This window comes from Simochromis diagramma, unplaced genomic scaffold (assembly GCF_900408965.1).
Source record: "Simochromis diagramma unplaced genomic scaffold, fSimDia1.1 OVJJ01000389.1, whole genome shotgun sequence".
Lineage (NCBI taxonomy): Eukaryota > Metazoa > Chordata > Actinopteri > Cichliformes > Cichlidae > Simochromis > Simochromis diagramma.
In genome coordinates, this window is record NW_024387227.1 from 2020271 (window position 1) to 2038282 (window position 18012).

General features: G+C 40.6%; 1 protein-coding gene across 1 annotated transcript in view; it reads left to right on the plus strand.

Annotated features, from left to right (window-relative positions):
- The first annotated feature begins 1186 nt into the window (after nt 1-1186).
- bsnb (bassoon (presynaptic cytomatrix protein) b) overlaps nt 1187-18012 on the plus strand; it is a 77685-nt gene continuing 60859 nt past the window's right edge. The window contains 2 exon segments of the mRNA XM_040052106.1: nt 1187-1527; nt 10432-10822. Of these exon segments, the coding sequence (XP_039908040.1) occupies nt 1349-1527; nt 10432-10822 (570 nt within the window). The 5' untranslated portion in view covers nt 1187-1348.

Sequence of the window (18012 nt, forward strand, 5' to 3'; positions counted from 1 at the left end):
AGTTCACATGTTATAAGCTCCAGGGAACAGTTGGCCTTTTTGCTTAAATGACTTGAAAGATTAGCCCGAAATGCTTGGTGATTAATTGTCTGCTGGATGACAATAATTGCTTTAGCTCTAGAGAAATGTAATTAAATTGCAAGTATAACCAAATCACTTGTGGCCGACTATGGACTTCCTGAAGATCTGTGCAACTATTTTTAGAGGTTTAACTGTGTTTCATTTGATTTCAGGTACAAGTGCTTGATTCCATATCATTTTATTCTTTTTGCTGAATAAAAAAGATGGATTATGTTAACAGGATTTTTTACTTTATGTCTTGCAAGAAAGCTAATTCAATTGTATTTTATTTATATAGTGCCAAATCGCAACAACAGTTTCCTCAAAGTGCTTAATTTTGTAAAGTAAAGACAGTAATGCAGAGAAACCACAACTATCAGACCTAACTAAAAGGAAGCGCCATGTCAATAGTGTGAAAGAAAAACTAATTTTTAACCGGAAGAAACCTCTGACAGAACCAGGCTCAGAGAGGGGCAGCCCACTACCATGATGGGCTGGGGGTGAGGAGAGGAAGACAGGACAAAAGACAGGCTGTGGAAGACATAGATTAATAATGATTAAATGCAGAGTGGTCTATAAACACACAGTGATTAAAAAAGACAAGTGAAGAAGAAACTCAGTGCATCATGGGAAGCCCCCTGTAGTCTAGCCCTATTGCAGCATAATTAAGGTAGTACTGAAAGTTTTAAAGCTAATATTAAAAGCGAGGTTGTCTGTCTTACAAATCTCCTGTTAACATTGCAAATATAATATTATTGGATTATTTCTAGCCACACCATTGGCTGGAAACTGCTTTGACACAATGTTTTGAAGTCTTTCAGTATTATTTTATTTTCTCTGACTGTCAGCAGGCTCACAAAAGCGAAACTGCAAAAAGTAGTCAGGCATCTCAAGCACACACTTCGCTTTGTTTGGTGTCTCCATCATTTAGGTTACTAAACAAACGGTCCATAAAGGAAACGACGTGCTCTGAATCAGGGATGCCTCACTGCTCTCCAGTCATGCGCCCTGGAGGTCTCGGGCCAGGGGAATTTGCGCCGTGGTGTCTCGAGGCTCGCTTGAGATAAGTGACCACCGTGCACGCGCACGTACGAGCCACACAAGTCACCACCCATTGCGTCAGCGCGCTCCCTCACCCTCTCCGTCAGCGCGCGTGCTCCGTGCGGGATGCTGAATTGTAGGTGATGATGGCGGAAGGGGAGCACCGCTGAGTTTCATCTGAGTTTTCACCACAGCTGTAGAACCATCTACAACATCGTTTCTGTCCATCGAGACCTATCCCGAGGCGATGGGGAACGAGGCCAGCATGGAAGGGGAGGGACAGGCGGGACAGCCCGGCCCCGCCGTCCCTGCAGCAGGGGCTCCGGCTTCCATTTCAGCACCACCGGACTCTGGACAGCTCATCAAGCCCAGCAATGGAGCGCCAGTCGGAGGAAGTGGGGCTGGACCCGGGCCGGGGATTAACAGGTAGCAGCAATAGCTAGGACGCTTCTCCGCCAAAGTGTGGAGAGGAATCAGGGAGGCTACACGGCAACGTGGTGTGTAGCTTACATTAGTAGCCTAACGATGTGCAGCGTAGATATAGGATCAACCGACTGCGTGTAGATAGACTTGAATGGGTGCTAAATTATTTATTTCAATATCACTGTCAACACAATTTACCACCACCCCCCTTTCAGACCAATTTATGCTTTTTATTTGTAATTTTTTGGCAGCACCGCCCTGTTAATAAGAAAATTAATATGCAACGGTCTCGATGTGCAATCAATAAAACGTAAATATGCTCTCAGACGTCTGAAGTAGGAATTTACGCCCGTTTTCACGGTGTCTGTCCCGAGGCACCAGCAAGTATCATGAATGAAAGAGCGACATAGTGAGGCAGTGTTAAGTATATATATATATATATATATATATATATATATATATATATATATATATATATATATATATATATATATATATATATATATTATATAATAATAATAATTGTAAATGATTCAAAGTGCACTGGATCTCACGTTGAAGGGCTCGATCGCTTCCATTACATGTTGATTTCCACCGAGCATGCCTCGACATCAGTGCTAGTAAATAGAGAGTCATGACAAATCACCTTCCACCTTGCAAGGAGACGTCTGTAGGATGACAAAGCTACCCTTAGATATCGCCAGCGTCAGTGGAAGAGCAGTGCCAGAGAGCATAACCCACAGCTGTCCCAGTTAACAGATCTCAGTCTCAGTCTCAAATCAATATGCATCCGGTGAAAATTGTTTTTTCCACTTTTCTGTGTACTGCACAGAAGAAAAAAAAAAGAGCGTGATTTCCTCTCCTCAAGAGTGGTGCTCGCATCTCACCACAAGAAACCCAGACACTCAGTTCAGACGCGTTATGGCGTTGTGGCAGCTTCTCATGTGACAGCATCACCTTCAGATTAACAGGAACATACACTACATGAACCCCTACTCCCCCTAACACCCTCCCACCACCCCTTGCTGGCTTATACTGACAGCAATGTCGGCTAATAAAATATTAGCCTTTCCCAAAAGCCAGCACAAATCATTAGTGTGATCACATGTAGCAGCCTGCAGGTCTGTGTTTTCTGTGTGGGTGTGTGGGAGGGATTGCCCTTCCAACAAGATCTGATGTTGCCTTAATTATACAGTTCAGCAGTTGTAGACCTGAATATGCACATGCACAGTCACAGTCACAGCTGCGTCTTACATTCGCCACACCTGCTTACAGTCTCTTTCCATAGATTTTAGCCTGATATTCAAAGCTATGTGCTGATTTCTTCGTGCAACAGACGTCTGGTTTTTGATGCCTTTTTTTTTTGCATTGCGCTGCTGCTTAACTTCTTTTTATTCCACGGTGAGTTTTAGTGGGCTTTATATGTGTGGTCTGCAAAAGGACACCGTACGCTTTTAATAATGTCCAGTCTTCTTCGTGTTTCTGTTCGTCCAAGCATTTACCGTTCATCCCGTCTATTCACTTTGGAACAGGTTTAAATCCTCATAGCTCCCTTGTAACCTCATGATTCTTTTATATCTTGATTTCTCTCTGGTATCCACCCTAAGGTATCTCATAAAGTGATGTCTACTGCTGAGAGACTGAGTGTACTAAAAGACCGAGGGAGGCATTATAAGAAATCGGCTGGGAGAGAGACAGAGAGTATATCATATGGCTAATTTAAACAGTCTTTTTAAGATTGTGGCTGCACATTCAGTCTGAATCTTGCCTTAACATATTCCTTTACAAAGACCTTGTGAGTGTTTAAGAAATAATGAGACAACGCCTGGGTTGAGACTGTAGATAGGAGACTTTCATCTGAATGAAAATGAGGTGCACCATTTTATGAGTTTGCCTATTAATATGAGTAAGGGTATAATATGCTTTATATAGCTTTATTCAAAAGCAAGTTCCACGTAGGAGGTTTTTGGGACCAATTCTGACAGTTTTACACTTTATTTACTGCAGTTAGAGAACTCTATCTGAGCCCCTGTATGAGTTTGTGAAGCTAGGGGAGCCACTCTTCTGCTTCTTCTCTTATCATAACAGCTTTGACTAAGTGCATAGTCATCCTGACTTATTGACCATAACTGAAAGGCAGTCTGACACAAGCTCCAAATAGTTCCTGTTTACAGCGATGAGCTCAGTGTCCTGCTGCTTTGGCATCTCCTTATTATCAGTCTAAAAACTCAACTGGTGGAGAACTGATATTGATATTAAATGCGGGTTTGAGTATTGATACTGGTACTTTACGAACCCAGACACAAGCAGAGTGCATGAAACCAATAACAAGTAATGGATACACTCAAATTCAAAGACTTTGAGACTTTGAGCACACTCCAAATGCAAAGCAGTTCATATTGTTTATCACCAGGGAGGGGCATTTATAGAATATCATTGCTACCAATACTGTTTTTGATTCTGATTATAGGTTAGCGCCTTCACCTTTTCTCTTATTGATTCCTGATTTGTTTCTTTGAGGAAATAAGAAGTCCTACACAGTTTTTCAGCATCAGCACAATTGTTACATTATCTCTGTGGCTGAACACATTATAGTAACCGAGTAAAAAAAAAAAAGACTCAGTATGAGTTTGACATCATTGTTAGTCAATGCACAGCTGTCAGAAAAACAAGCCAGCATTGTTAAACGAATTGATAAGCTGGGAGGCAAAAGATTTAATTATTTGGAACCAGTTCTTCATTGCCACCCTTACTAATGACACTGTTATAAACAGAAAATGGATGTCTTCCAGCGCTGCTACTTTATGGCGAAAAATCACAATCAGAGTTATTTTTGTCTATAATGAGATCGCGATTATTTAACACAATTACTCACAGATGGAAAAAAATAGCGGCATTATCAAACTTTCAAAAAAGAAGAAACTTATTTTATTAATTAAACTGATTTTTTTTTTTAATACGTTTTACTCGTGAAGCTGGCTAAAACCACATATCCAAGTCAAGTACCATCTTCTTTGTGTTTCCAGGCTGTTCTGCGGATGAAACTGAACTTGGATGCCACGTTGAATATTTTGGCAGCGCAGACACTGTGTCCAGTCTAGTCACAACTACACACTGGATGCGTTTTGCCATCAGAGTAACAATCGCCACAAAACACAATACAGCTGTAGCTCACAGCTTGCGTGCTGTCTTTGAGGTTGCTTTTTGAAGGAACCTCCGCGTGATTTTTTGGGAAAGACCATTTGATGTACTGAACCATGTTTCACATTTATGATGTGAGGCATTGCAGGATAAACTTAAAAGTTTCATCACTGCAACTACTACTTTTACATTTGTCCAGCAAGATTGGGAATATGTTGGCTCTAGAGTAAGCTTTCCCCTCATCTATGACTTGGCTGCTCATCATTTTTTTAGGGGCAGCCAAGCTTGTCTGATGTTAAAGTATGACAAGTGGTGTAAATAATGGAATCAAGAAGTGCTGTGCCCTCTAACAAAGCTACGTAACGTTGTCAGAGATGCTGTAATACACGCTTTATAACATTGATTTGGATCTTGTTGTCACAGCTTTTTTGGCAGGTTTGACCAATTGAAAAAACTAATTGAAAATCATTCATTCTGTGTCTGACATCTTTTCTGGTTGTTAGTGGCAACAACTAATAATCACTTTTTCTTATTTTTATATATTTTTTTGCAGAAATTGCTTAAATGTGTGCCAACCCCTGCTTTGTTCCTCTTTAACCCCGATGATTCACTTAAACGCAGAAACACTCTTGTCTAATGTCCAGCAGCCATTGAATGACAGAATTAAATCTGCCCTGCTGGATAATTATGAAGCTGTAAGTGTTTCCTTCTGGGAAATAAACATAACCTTGTTACATTTTCTTTCTTTCCTTTTTCTTTTTGATGTGACGTACCCGGTGCTGATTGAAAAACAAGTGCGATAGTTGTTGATGCTTTTCGACAAACAGATACTTAATGGTGGATTTACATTTTACTGATACACTGAACATACAATTGGACATTCGCATCAAATAATGCCATTAATCATGTGCACATCTCATTCATCACCCTAACCCTTTCTACTCTGACCTTTAAATACTGCTAAATGGGAGGCACATTCATTCAGAAGCCTCAGCTACAGGTTCATTTCCAACAGAGAGAAAGCCTAAACCAGATACAAACATATACTACATCACAAGTATTTAAACTATCATGCTGTAAAAATAGCCCTGATTTGCCGTGGACATGGGCTCTCTGGGGAATCTTGTTGGGTGCGGTTAGTTGCCAGTTGAGGTCTCTGTGGATCAGACTGTTCACACTTGGGACCTGGGAGTTATGAGAGCAGTGTAGTGTGACTAGATGGTCAGTATTTGTCTTTGAGTGGTTTTAATGTTGTGTCTGTAGCATCTCCACTGTATAGACTCTGAAACTTTATCCAGCTAAAATTAAGCACACATCAGTCTGATGACTAACCCTCTACCAACGGACCTAATTGGCACACCAGATGTCAGTGCAAGGACAATTTTTAATCCAAATGATAAAAGTAAATATAAATGAATGCCTGCTGTTTATTGTATAGCTGCAGTGGTTTTTATTGTTCAGTAAACCCTTTCAAAGCAATGTAATGGGTTGGTATATTGTATAGGCCAGTAATTAGATTTTTATTAGGACAATGAGTACTGTTAGTTAAAACATGGACTACATGAAACTTTGCTGGGAGGAAAGACGGAAATGCATAAAAACACCAAGACTACTACGTTTTGAAAAAAAAAGAAGCTTTGATTTGATGTTAAAGGGAGCTGATGTTATTCTGTATTTAAACTGAAAACCGACTTGAACATTAGATGCTGATCAAAAAAGCTCTCAGCCATGACTCTTATGCTGGATATTTAATAGTGGATTAAGTTGAATTACTATGTCTATGGCCATCACTGTGCAATCAGCACTTTCAGTCTTTGTGGATACCCTCCTGTGCTAAAGTATTGACAGGATTAGCATAACTAGTTTTGTCTCACCTGTCTCGCATTACATCGCCAGTCTGTCAATGCCCACTGAATTTGTTTCAGCAAGCACCTAAAGGATGTACTACAGATAAGAAATCACACTCATATCTGTTTAGTCAATATTAGGGACCTACAAGTAACTAGCTAGATTAGCTTAGCCTGAAGCTTGGGAAAATATCAAAAACAGCTGGCCTGGCTCTGTCTGAGGGTAATGAAAAAAGCATGAGCATTTTTTCAGTACAAACTGAGGTTTCTCATGTGACATCATGCACACATTGCTTAATTTGTCAGACATATTGGATGTGATACAACCACCGGTTGCTAGGGCTAAATGTGTGCGCCCCAACTGGTTGGCAGGTGTTTCCTGGAGGTTTCTGGCTGTTGCTGGATGAAATCGTTTGCTTTGGGTGCTAGCACTGCAACAGACTGGCGTGGTGGTGTACCCCGCCTCTTACCCTATGGCAGCTGGGATAGGCTCCAGCCCTCCCACGACCCTGAATTGGATAAACAAAAGAGGATGGATGCATGGATGCTAGCAGACTGTCACAGTTGCGTGTAGTTTTTCATGTTTGTCTAAAAAATACTCACTAACTACTAGCCCAAGGGTGTTATAACTTCAAAAAGTGAGAGGCAAACCTGAGATGGAGAAGGGTCACCTTCAAAGCAAAAATTGTGGCTCAGTGCTGCAGACAACATGTTTCAGAAGGCGCAACTTTTACTTTGAAGGCAAAGCTTCTCCATTTCTGGTTTGTGTTGTACTTTTTAAAGTTTTACTACAACTTGAAGAGCTTACCAGCATTTGCAGATGAGTGCATCACTCCTATGACAATCAGAAGGAGGTTTTCAGGAACTAGTTGGGGAACAAACATTTGCCCCTAGAAACAGGCGTTTGCTATGGGGTGGACTGTAGACTTGTGTGACTGGAGCTTTATCAATCACTTTCACAGTGATTGCAGTCAACCTCCAGCAAAAAACCTAGAATCTAATGTTTTCCTCATGACCAGTGTTGGACAGATGGCCTGTGTAACCAGGGGCTTATTCGCTTTATTCTACATAGTCAGCTTGATTGTCACGTGTCCAAAAGTTGTCAGCACCTACATGTTTTTTGCTGTTGTCCGTTGCTGGGAAACCTTCAGCTACATTAGACAGGGATAAGATTTTTCACAGTAAAACAGAGCTATGCTAAATGTTTCTCTCTGCAGTTAACTTATATTACTCTTCTCATATGAAAGTGGTAAAAATTTTCCCATCTAATTCTTGGCATTTCAGGGAATAGTGTTTCCTGTAATACTAAAAAATTCCTCTGAAATTTTCATTGTCTTGCATTTCAATTTTTAATTAATGTGACTTTGGGATATTGTCACATGGATGATTAAGGCTGAGTAGACAATCTAATCATCTTTCTGCTTATTCGCGATCTAAAGTTTCACATGGGGCTCCCCAGCACGAAAGACTGGCAACACACAAATGCTTTACTGTCCACTTTGTGAAGCAGTCTCTAGTGCTTTCGCCACAAAGCCACAAGTTGTTCTCAGTGGATTACCACTTACTGATGGATGAGAACATTTGAAGAAATCTTTTGAAAAAGTGTCCTCAAGTTTAAACTATGTTTTTGACTCTCATTAAGCCATGGTGCCTGAGGCTTTACATAAACCACAAGAGACTCCAATTAGTGCCTCGGTGTTTTAAATTGCAATTATTTTCTGAAAACACCTTGACATAGACTTAAATGTAGACTGCACAGTGGATCAACGGTAAGACGCATCAGCTACTAAAAAATGTTCATTTATCTGAGGGTTTCATGTCTGAATGCTCACCTTCGTAAAATCAGCAGCAGTGGCGGCAATCACGCCGAGTCACACCTGATAACACTAAGTATCCTTTTCAACATAGCGCGTCTGAATGCATGGAGTCAAATCCATTATTGGATTGGTGCACACAACACTGTACTGTGTTTATTCAGAGTGAGAGAGTTTCATGCATTTGTGCACACAGCACAACAGCAGTACTTCATTAATTAGTTATGTGAGATTATCCCTGACATTGAGACAGGATTGATCAGGATCTCACTGCAAATTACATTATGTACTTCACTTCAGGCAGGTGAACTGTAGTTTATAAGCTACATTTGTATATGTACAAGTTTGTATGGATCTATTCCCATAACCACATACACACTGTGGCTCCTATAGTGATCAAAACAACTATCGCATTACCAGCTGCTAATCAAAGAAAAGTTAAAATAATTCATTATATGTTACTTAGTGTCAGATCTTGCTCATACTACATAATATTGTGTGAAACTGGTAACTGCTCTGTCAATGTTCCCTGAGGATTATTAACATAAAACTGACCCATATGAATCACCAAATGCCTACATTTTAAATATTCATGAAGCCAGCAATGTTACATATCCCATGTCTGAGAAGGAATGAGTGTAGCCTCAGAAGGACTGAAAGCGATGGTCCACCATAGACTGTCAGCAACTGTGTGAATTTCAAGTTCACAGTCGATAGATGAAAAATAAAGATTTTCCCGATGGGCTCACTGCAGTAAACACAGAGCTCCTGTAGAGAGTTGAACAAGGTTAGAGTTTTGTAGCAACTCAAGTGTTTGCCAATGAGTCACAATTGCTAACATGCTCTATTTTAATTCCTTTATTCTCCCCATTATCGCCACACTTCCCTCACTGTGGATCCAGGGCTGCTGCTTCGACTGTCTTTGAAGATGACGGCCATGACTAAACAAGGTCTAAGTTGTTATGACAGTGGAAATCCTCCGCTCCTATTTAACTGTTGGCACCAGTGCCTGAAGGCCAGGGTGTGCAAGAAAACCCAAAGTTTACAGTCCTGATACGCCACCTTTGTGCCACCCCAAACAGAATGCTGAGGCGAGAACAGACCAGCTTTAAAGACCAGCACTTTACAGAAAGAGGCACTATAAAATAGGCAGCATTTGATTTACTCCTGGCCTCTGTTTTGAGTGGTCTGCTATCACATCATGAACCACAATACAATCTTTTAATGATATGTGCGCCTAATGCATCTCAGAGCTGAAGGACTCCAAAATGCACCCTTTATGAAGAAGCACTGCTGCTTATTTATATCCAGTAGCTGTTACAGCTATAAAAGCCCACTTAAGAAAAAGTCAAATGCAATGCATTTAAAATATATACTAATTTATTATAAAAGAAAAGGTCAGAAAAACAAAGTTAGGTTCCTTTGTTTTCCTAAGTCTATACCCGGAAACACCACGTTTCTCTTAATGATGTTCACCATTCTTCTTTCAGTACTTTCAATCACTCCAAAAGGCTGCTGTGGTTATTTTCTTAAAGTTTCTGCATGTTAACAAAAGAAAAAAAACAAAAAGCTCGTAACCCCGTGTAGTTACTTCCAGCAGAGAGTGCAATGAGTTTTTATTTTGGTGTTCTCGTTTATGCAATAGATGGCCTTGCATTCATGAGTAAAAAATAGCATGGACTGGGTGTTTGCAAATGTGTGCTTATAAGAATAAGCGCGTTAACTGGACTCAAGGACTTTATTTGTCACAGACACAGTGGATATGTGTGCTTCAGTGCAGTCTGATATAGTGATCATAAAGCCATTTCCAGCAAGCGAACCTGAAAAGGATTTTTAAAACGTATGACTTTAAAAGTGTAAAATGTACATAAAGTGTGTAAAACTCAGTCTTGACCTTGCAGAGGGTAATTGAGAGAATAGCTGAGAAGCTTCTCGAGTTTTTTCAGAGCTAAAGCCTTTCCTATCCCTAGACGAATAGAAATATTTCCATGCCCAGTTGGCTCTCAGTTTAAACAATAGTCTCTTTGTTAAACTGGTTATACTCCTAGCTTAGGACACAGATCTAATGTACACCTTGTTTTGTGTTCTCTTTACCTCTCTGTCAGGCCACCTCCATCAGACTCAGGACCTAAAGCAGGCGGCCAGATCGGTCATGGGACAGGTGACAGGTTGGCTTCCCATGACACCCCACAGCATGCTGCGCCTCATGGAGAGCAAGGCCAGGGCCATGTGGCCAGGAAGAGTCTGCAGGTGGACGTCGGTAGTAGCAGAACTGGGAGGTCCCCTTCTGCGTCCCCAGACCGAGGCAGTGTCCCCACCTCCCCTTACTCTGTGCCTCAAATAGCACCCATGCCCAGCAGCAAACTGTGCCCCGTCTGCAAAACCACCGACTTGATGGGCACTGGGGATGACAAGCCGAACATCAACACCTGCACGCAGTGCCGCTCCATGGTGTGCAACCAGTGTGGCTTCAACCCAAACCCTCACCTAACAGAGGTAGGTGGATCTGCTTCACCGAGATGTTTTTATTTTCAAGGATTGTTCTCCTTTATCTTTCACTACAGCAGACCAGTGCCACATAGTAAAGGTGAATTCATCTGATTCCTGGTTACTGTCAGTGAGGGAGTTACAAATGTAGTGAGCATCTGCCATGGTGCATTCGCACGGAAACAAAAACATCTCAAATGCTGCTAAAAAGGTTAAAAAAAATGCAACCGTGTAATCGACTGCACAAACATATTTGGAATGAATTCAGGCATACAGCATTGCAGACTGCCTCAGAGCTAAAGAGAATAAAAGGAAGAGGGTGACTCTCTAATGTTGACAAACTGAGCACAAGATTTTCCTTGTAATTTTGATCTGCTTTAAAATAGGACCAAGTCTAAACACCATCAGGTTTTGTTTGTTGTCGCATGATTGTATTATTTTCATCATCAGTCAAATATGTGTACTGCACGTCTAAAGTCCTGTCAGTATAAACTTACCTGGGACGTTAGGAGGTACACCTTGCTAGTACCACGTTGGATCCTCTTTTGCCTTCAGGCCTGTCTTAACACTTTATAGCATAGATTCAACAAGATGATGGAAACATCCCTCAGAGATTTTGGTCCACATGATAGCATCACACAGGTGCTGCAGATTTGAGTACAGTGAAATCATTTTCATGTTCATGAAAGCAGTTTGAGATGAGTTGAGCTTTGTGGCATGAAGTGTTCAAGGTTCAACATGTTGTGGGTTCAGAGATGATCTACTGCACTTGGTTGTAATGAGTTGTTGTTTGAGTTAGTGTTTCCTTCGTTCCATCCTCCTCTGACCTATGGCATCAACCAGCCACCTTTGCTTTTTTGGACCATTTTCTGTAAACCCTAGAGATGGTTGTTTGACAGGAGATCACCAGTTTCCAAAACACTCACATACCAGACCAGCCCATCCATCAGACAACAACAGTTTCAACTTCAGCAGGTCATCTTGACTACATGCCTAAACATGATTGGTTGCTGCCATGTGATTGACTCTTTATGATGAACAGGTGTACCTAACAAAGTGGCTGGTGAGTGTACAAACTGACTCACTTGTTGCTGTAGTGGAGGTCAGTCATTAGTGTCCTTTGCTCCTACGGGTTATCAGTAATTGAACTCAGTACCTGCTCACTTTCCAACAGCTATTTCACCAGCTGTCGCCATGGTCTCTGGCTGCTGCACTGCCAGTCTTTTCCTCTACACCCTTTGTAACGTCATAGTGGTGTATGCATTTTTTTTTTAAGTGGGTGATTCAGGTGCTACAATTTGGTTTAATTTGTCTTTTGAATGTTATTTCTCATTGACATTTATGAGTAATGCTGTTGATGACAATTGTTATCAAGTTGGCTCTGACTGACTCATGGGTTGAATTGCACCAAATGAATGGGAGTCAAGATGTGAATTAGATGCATGTTGTTTGAGAGCTGTGAACATCTGCTCTAGCCATGATTTCTCTTGATAGGTGAAGTATTTTAATAGTTTGGTTGGCTTATAATCTTTCATCTGCAAAGACCTGGTTGCATGCGCTTTTCTAAGGTGCATAGTAATATATTACTCACCCCCTACTAGCCATAATAAATCAGAGGCTCTTACCTCTAGAGCAAACTCTGTTGTTTATTCAGCTAATCTATCTTTACATAACACTTATGTGAAGTATATTGTGCCTGTATATTATACATCCATCCTTTCTGACAAGCACATCCTAATCATGCCCAGAGCCTCTTCTGAAAAATCTGAACAGATTCTTATATCATCCCAAAAAAGGAGCACAACACATTACCCCATCATTCGCAATCATTCATATGCGTCTAAACACTCATCGCTGTTAACAGGTAGCTAAGAAAGCCTATTGCCTTCATCTGAAAATAAATCACTTGCCTAATTTGAATTAGGCCATGCTTCACTGTAACTGTGAGTCAAGTGTGGCTGTGTCATCTGTCACAAAGTTTCAAATCAACTTCACTGAGTCATGTTGCAAATTGAAGCCAAGATGCAATGTCAGTTACGCTGGCCTACAGGCTATCAGAGCGACCGTAGGCTGAGTAAATATTAGGATGCAGAATATAATGTTTAGGTTTTTTGAACGATAAATGCGTGCATGTAAATGTACTGCCCAATGGGTGTGTGTGTAAGCTTGATGACATGTATGCATCGGGTGCATAAGAGAGGAGACTGCAAACGTTGGAAGAAGAAAGCAGTGGGAAATGGAAAGATGAGAAAGAAAAAAGCATGGACCAAAGTGGAAACAGACAGTAAAGAATAGATCATGGCAGGGAGTGAAGGAGAGCATGGCAGTAAGAGAACAGCGGAGGTGGGTGCTTTTCAGCTCAGGCTTGGTGTGCTTGTCAGATCCTGACAGAGAGAGAGAGAGAAACGAGGAGGGAAAATGTCCAGCCTCTGGAGACCTGAAGATTTACCCCCTTAACCTACTTAGGATGGATTTGGCTTCAGCCTCACTGCAGCATATCTAAAACAGCCTTATCACTCATCAGGGAAACTGATGACAACCAAGGTGATGATAATGCAGAAGATGACGATGACAAGAATTACGATTACAGTGATGGGAACTGGCCCAGAGAAAGGATAGCCATGGCAAGGCTGTGTCAAAATCCACACAGGGATTCTCTTGATTCTTAATAGTAAAATATTTGTATATAAACATAAATCCTGTCCTGTATAATAACAAGGTTTTGGGATTTTCTAAGATTATAATCTTGTTTTCATTTGAACATTTTGTGTTTTGTGTGAAAAATTACCTGAAGAATTTTCTCATTCGTTGTAGTTTCAGGATTAGTCCTGTGATGACAGCACACTATTAGGACCACTTCTTGTGCAAGAGATGTGTGTCTGCAAATAGTTTACAGAGACCCACTGAAGTCCCCCAGATTATCAGGATAATATGAGCAAAAATCTGTCATTGAAGAGGATTTCCCATTAAATCACAGAAAGATGGCAGTGCCGATTAAAGTCCTGATAGCTGTGGATGATTTCATGTTTGGATTTTTGAGCACAGACTCAAATAGCGGGGCTAGCCTGGATTTTCTTTTAAGAAGCCACATTATCTTGTAAAGAGAATCTCTCTTCACTCTTTGAGGGGTGAAGATAATTGTTGCAATGCACGTCAGAGCTGTGTTAAACTACCTCTTGATGGTAATGCAATTTGGATGTAAACAGCAAGCGACAAATGGATCTCACAGACCGCATCTGTTACGTGGCTGTCAGTCAAGCTGAGAAGACAAGTTTTATTTAGACATGATAGCTATGAATTCAGACATGCCAGCTATCGTGCACGTGAACTAAGACTTACATGTGACGTGACGTAGGTAGCACCGAAATGAGAAAACGAGAAAGCCAGAAAGGCAAGAAATGAGACGGTCTAAAGGCAGGTTTAGAACAACAAAGAACAAGAGCAGTGAGAGCGATACTGAGAATACCACAGACATTCTCCCCTGACAGTGTTCTCCCACCACCATACAGGGGAACATCTGCTTCATAATTGGTCCAATTTCTATTTATAGACCCTACCCTCCTTCTGTCTGCAACGGTGGCCCGGTCCTGAGAAGCCACAGCTGAAAGAAGGAGGGAGAGGGAGAGAGAGACAGAGCTGGTTGAAAAAGCTGTGCCGTAGCAGGAGGAGACAGAACGGGAGGAGAAAAAAAAGCATCATCATAAATTAACCATAATAGCCAGAGTGTTCGTACTGACACTATCTATCTCTGCATAAATTCAGCGTAGGGAGAAAAAATACCCCAACAACAACAAAATGGAGAAACAAATCAGAAAACAATGCTAAGATGCTTTTGAAAACGAAATTTTTTCTTCATACAGTTTGGTGATGAAGACACACCCTTGACATGGAGCTGAAACATTCTTCAAACAAGTCATGAAACAATGACTCTTTAAAGTCTTTGTTTCAGAAATGCCTTGGAGGTTCTTCTCTTTCTTTCTTTTTTTATCAACAATCCCACAAGCTGAAAGAGCAGTTTTAACAAATGCTCCCACACAGAAGCACTCTATCTCCTCATTCGAGTTTAAAATATAGCAGGTAGGTGGCCACAGTTTACAGTTGCAGTAGATAGATTTAGCAACCAAACTAAAAGCAGTAATATCGATTTGGACTCTACAATAAAATGTTTCCAATCAAGATCAGACAAAAAGCTTCAGTAATCAGATGAAACAGGCAGACGTTCAGTATAAAAAAAAAGAGAGAAACCCACTGTACTACGTCTGTTAGGCACCAGACAGCAGACAATGTTAAAAACTGGTCTCGTAGACACTGTGTACTGAAAACCACAGATTAGATATAAAAGCTTACCGCGGTATTGTCATTGTTAGTTAGTGAAGGCCCACTTTCTAGCTTCAAACGGAGAATTTTTTGCCATCTTGGTTTTGAAACTGGACACAATGAGTGAGGCACAGGGCTGACTGAAAAACTGAGGCTCACTACATACTCTTTGGCTAGTCATATGTCTGACAAAAGAAAAAAAAACAAACATCCCTCTAAAAGGCATAAATTCAATTACCCTTGAAACTAGAAACTGAGACCACAAACTGATCAGGAAAGCATATACTGGGTGCACAGCTGGACGTCTTTTGTACACAAGCTTACAGTTAAACACTACATTTCTCAGTCAGACATGGGACTGTTTAAATCGACTTTAATGCTCTAAAGTTCTAATCCCAAGGCTGAAAATCAATTTTCTCAAGCGACACCAACCGGGGAGAGCAAGCTGTCCATAGTGTCATAAGTAAACATTCTGTAATTTTCAAGCGTGCTCGAAGGCAGCTTTGTGGGTTGTGAGTGTTTCAGGTATGGTATTGATCCCAGTTTGACCTTAAACTTGTGATTACTTCTAAACTTTTAGAAAGTGCGCTGTGTTCTTCAAACTGAGGGCTACTTGAGTTTTTTGCTGAGCTAAAAGGAATAAAAGAAGGAGTCTATCTGCATATGTGTGACTGTTTATATTTCTTAAATAGAGTTCAACCAATCTGCTTCCTGCTCGGAAGGTGAATTTGTCATATGGTGTAGAGCAGCTTGAATGCAGACTCCTGAACAAACTGATGATGAATCCAGAAACAGGCAAATATGGCCCAAAATCCAAAAGAATAACACAGGTGCCTCACACACCCACACACGTAACAAAAACGAGGATTATATATTTAGTCAGAGTAACACAAACACACGGGTGTACTGTCTCTCTCGCACTCACGGCAGGTACACAGTATGATGCTACAAAGAACTGAGGCCAGGTAATCGAGGAAAGTGGACACAGGAGGGTGACGAGACACAGCTGAAACTGATTAAAACAACACAAGGAAGTAAATACAAGGCACAAGAGACAAATGACTACCAAAGTAAAACAGGAAGTGAGTAACAGAAACACAGAATATAAAGCACTTTACAAAAGAGGACTAATAAGATCTCATAGAAAACAACAAGGAATCAAACTGAAAGAAGTGCTGGAGAAGAAAGGATGTGTACTGTTAAATATTATTATAGTTTTCATTTTTTGTTGCTAGAAATTGTGGAGATGCAGAGTAAAATTCTTAATTTTTCCCATAGCTGAGGCCTTGCACTATTTGGACAAAAATATTGGGCCACACCCCTTAATCTTTGAATTGAATTGCCATTGCCATGGGTGTGTAAAAGCAAACAACGGGCCATGAAGTCTTTCTTTACAAACATTTGGGAAACAATGGGTCATTCTAGAGAGCTCGATGTATTTGAGCATGATACTGTAATATGATGCCACCGTTGAAACAAATCACTTCATGATGATTTTTCTTTACCTCCTAGATATTTCATAACCTACTGTGAGTGGTGTTATTGCATAGTGGAAGCGTTCAGGAACCACAGCAACTCAGCCCAAGTGTTTACAGAACGGGGTTGCTGAGTGTTGAGGCTCATAGTGCGTAAAAGTCACCAACACTCTGCTGACTCAATAACCTCCTCTGGCATTAACATCAGCACAAAAACTGCGCCGGCAGCTTCTGGGCATGGGTGTAAGGCGTAGTATTTGAGTCGATATAGTGCATGTTTGTTTTTGGAATGACACAAACACAAGCGATCTGTTTGAAAGTTTTAAGGTCTTTCAGATTTTCATCACATTAGCACTTAGTGTTTAGTGAGATGACATTTGCCATTAGCAGATGTTAATCTATTTGCCCAATAAACAGTCAGCAAGGCTGACACAGGCAATCGGATTGGCTGATATGTTGGTGCATTGCAGAAAAAATAGTTTTCTCTGTATGTTGCTGTATGTTTTCCGGGACATTATTAGTGGGCATTCATGGTTCTCAAAGTATATTTTTAGCTGATTATTCTGCAGCGCCTGCCTAATTTGGCAGTTCTGCTTCACAAGCTCACTTGGGGTGTTTTTTGTTTAATTCTGTGCTTATTTGTGTCCTTTTGATAAAACAGTAATGCTATATGTGTGTGTCTGTGCTAACTCTGTTCCACTGGCTTATTTAGGGCCTTTGTTTATAATCACAGTACACATACACACACATTTACATGCAAATATAGAGAAAACTGCAAAGCAAAGTTAGCTTACACATTAAATACAATCTAGATTTTGTCAAATATCAATATAAATAATTAGACGCTACCTGAATCAGCAGTGTGTTTGCTGACAAGCCTCATTCCTCGGTCAACAAAAGAATTCATCACTCACTCAAGCTGCAAGCTGCAGTTGGCCTTTCGAAAGGGCCACATTTTGAGTGGGTACTGTATTAGTTATATAAATGTAAATACAGTGATATGGTCATATCAGTGAAGGATAAGTCCATTATACCCCAGAGGAGGCAGAGGACGGTTCCTAATCCCCTCAAATTAATTCAGATATTTAGCGTTAGACTTTTCTAATCCCCCTCTAACTCTGGATGATGTGGCACAAGAGATTCAGTGACATTCAGATCTGGCAAAGTGTAACACAATGAGAATGTTTCATGAATCTCTATTAAAGTTTCATTTTAGTGAAAGACAGCATTGCTTCTGTCTGACATGGGTGAGCTGTGAAGAATTTAATGTAGGAAATCAAGATGTCATTTGGTTAGATTTAGAGTAGGAGATAAATCATGTATGAAAATACCATTTAGGGGAATCTCTTCAAGATTTACTTAATTTTAGTAAATGTGATCTTTTTTCTCTCGATCCTTCTAAATTAT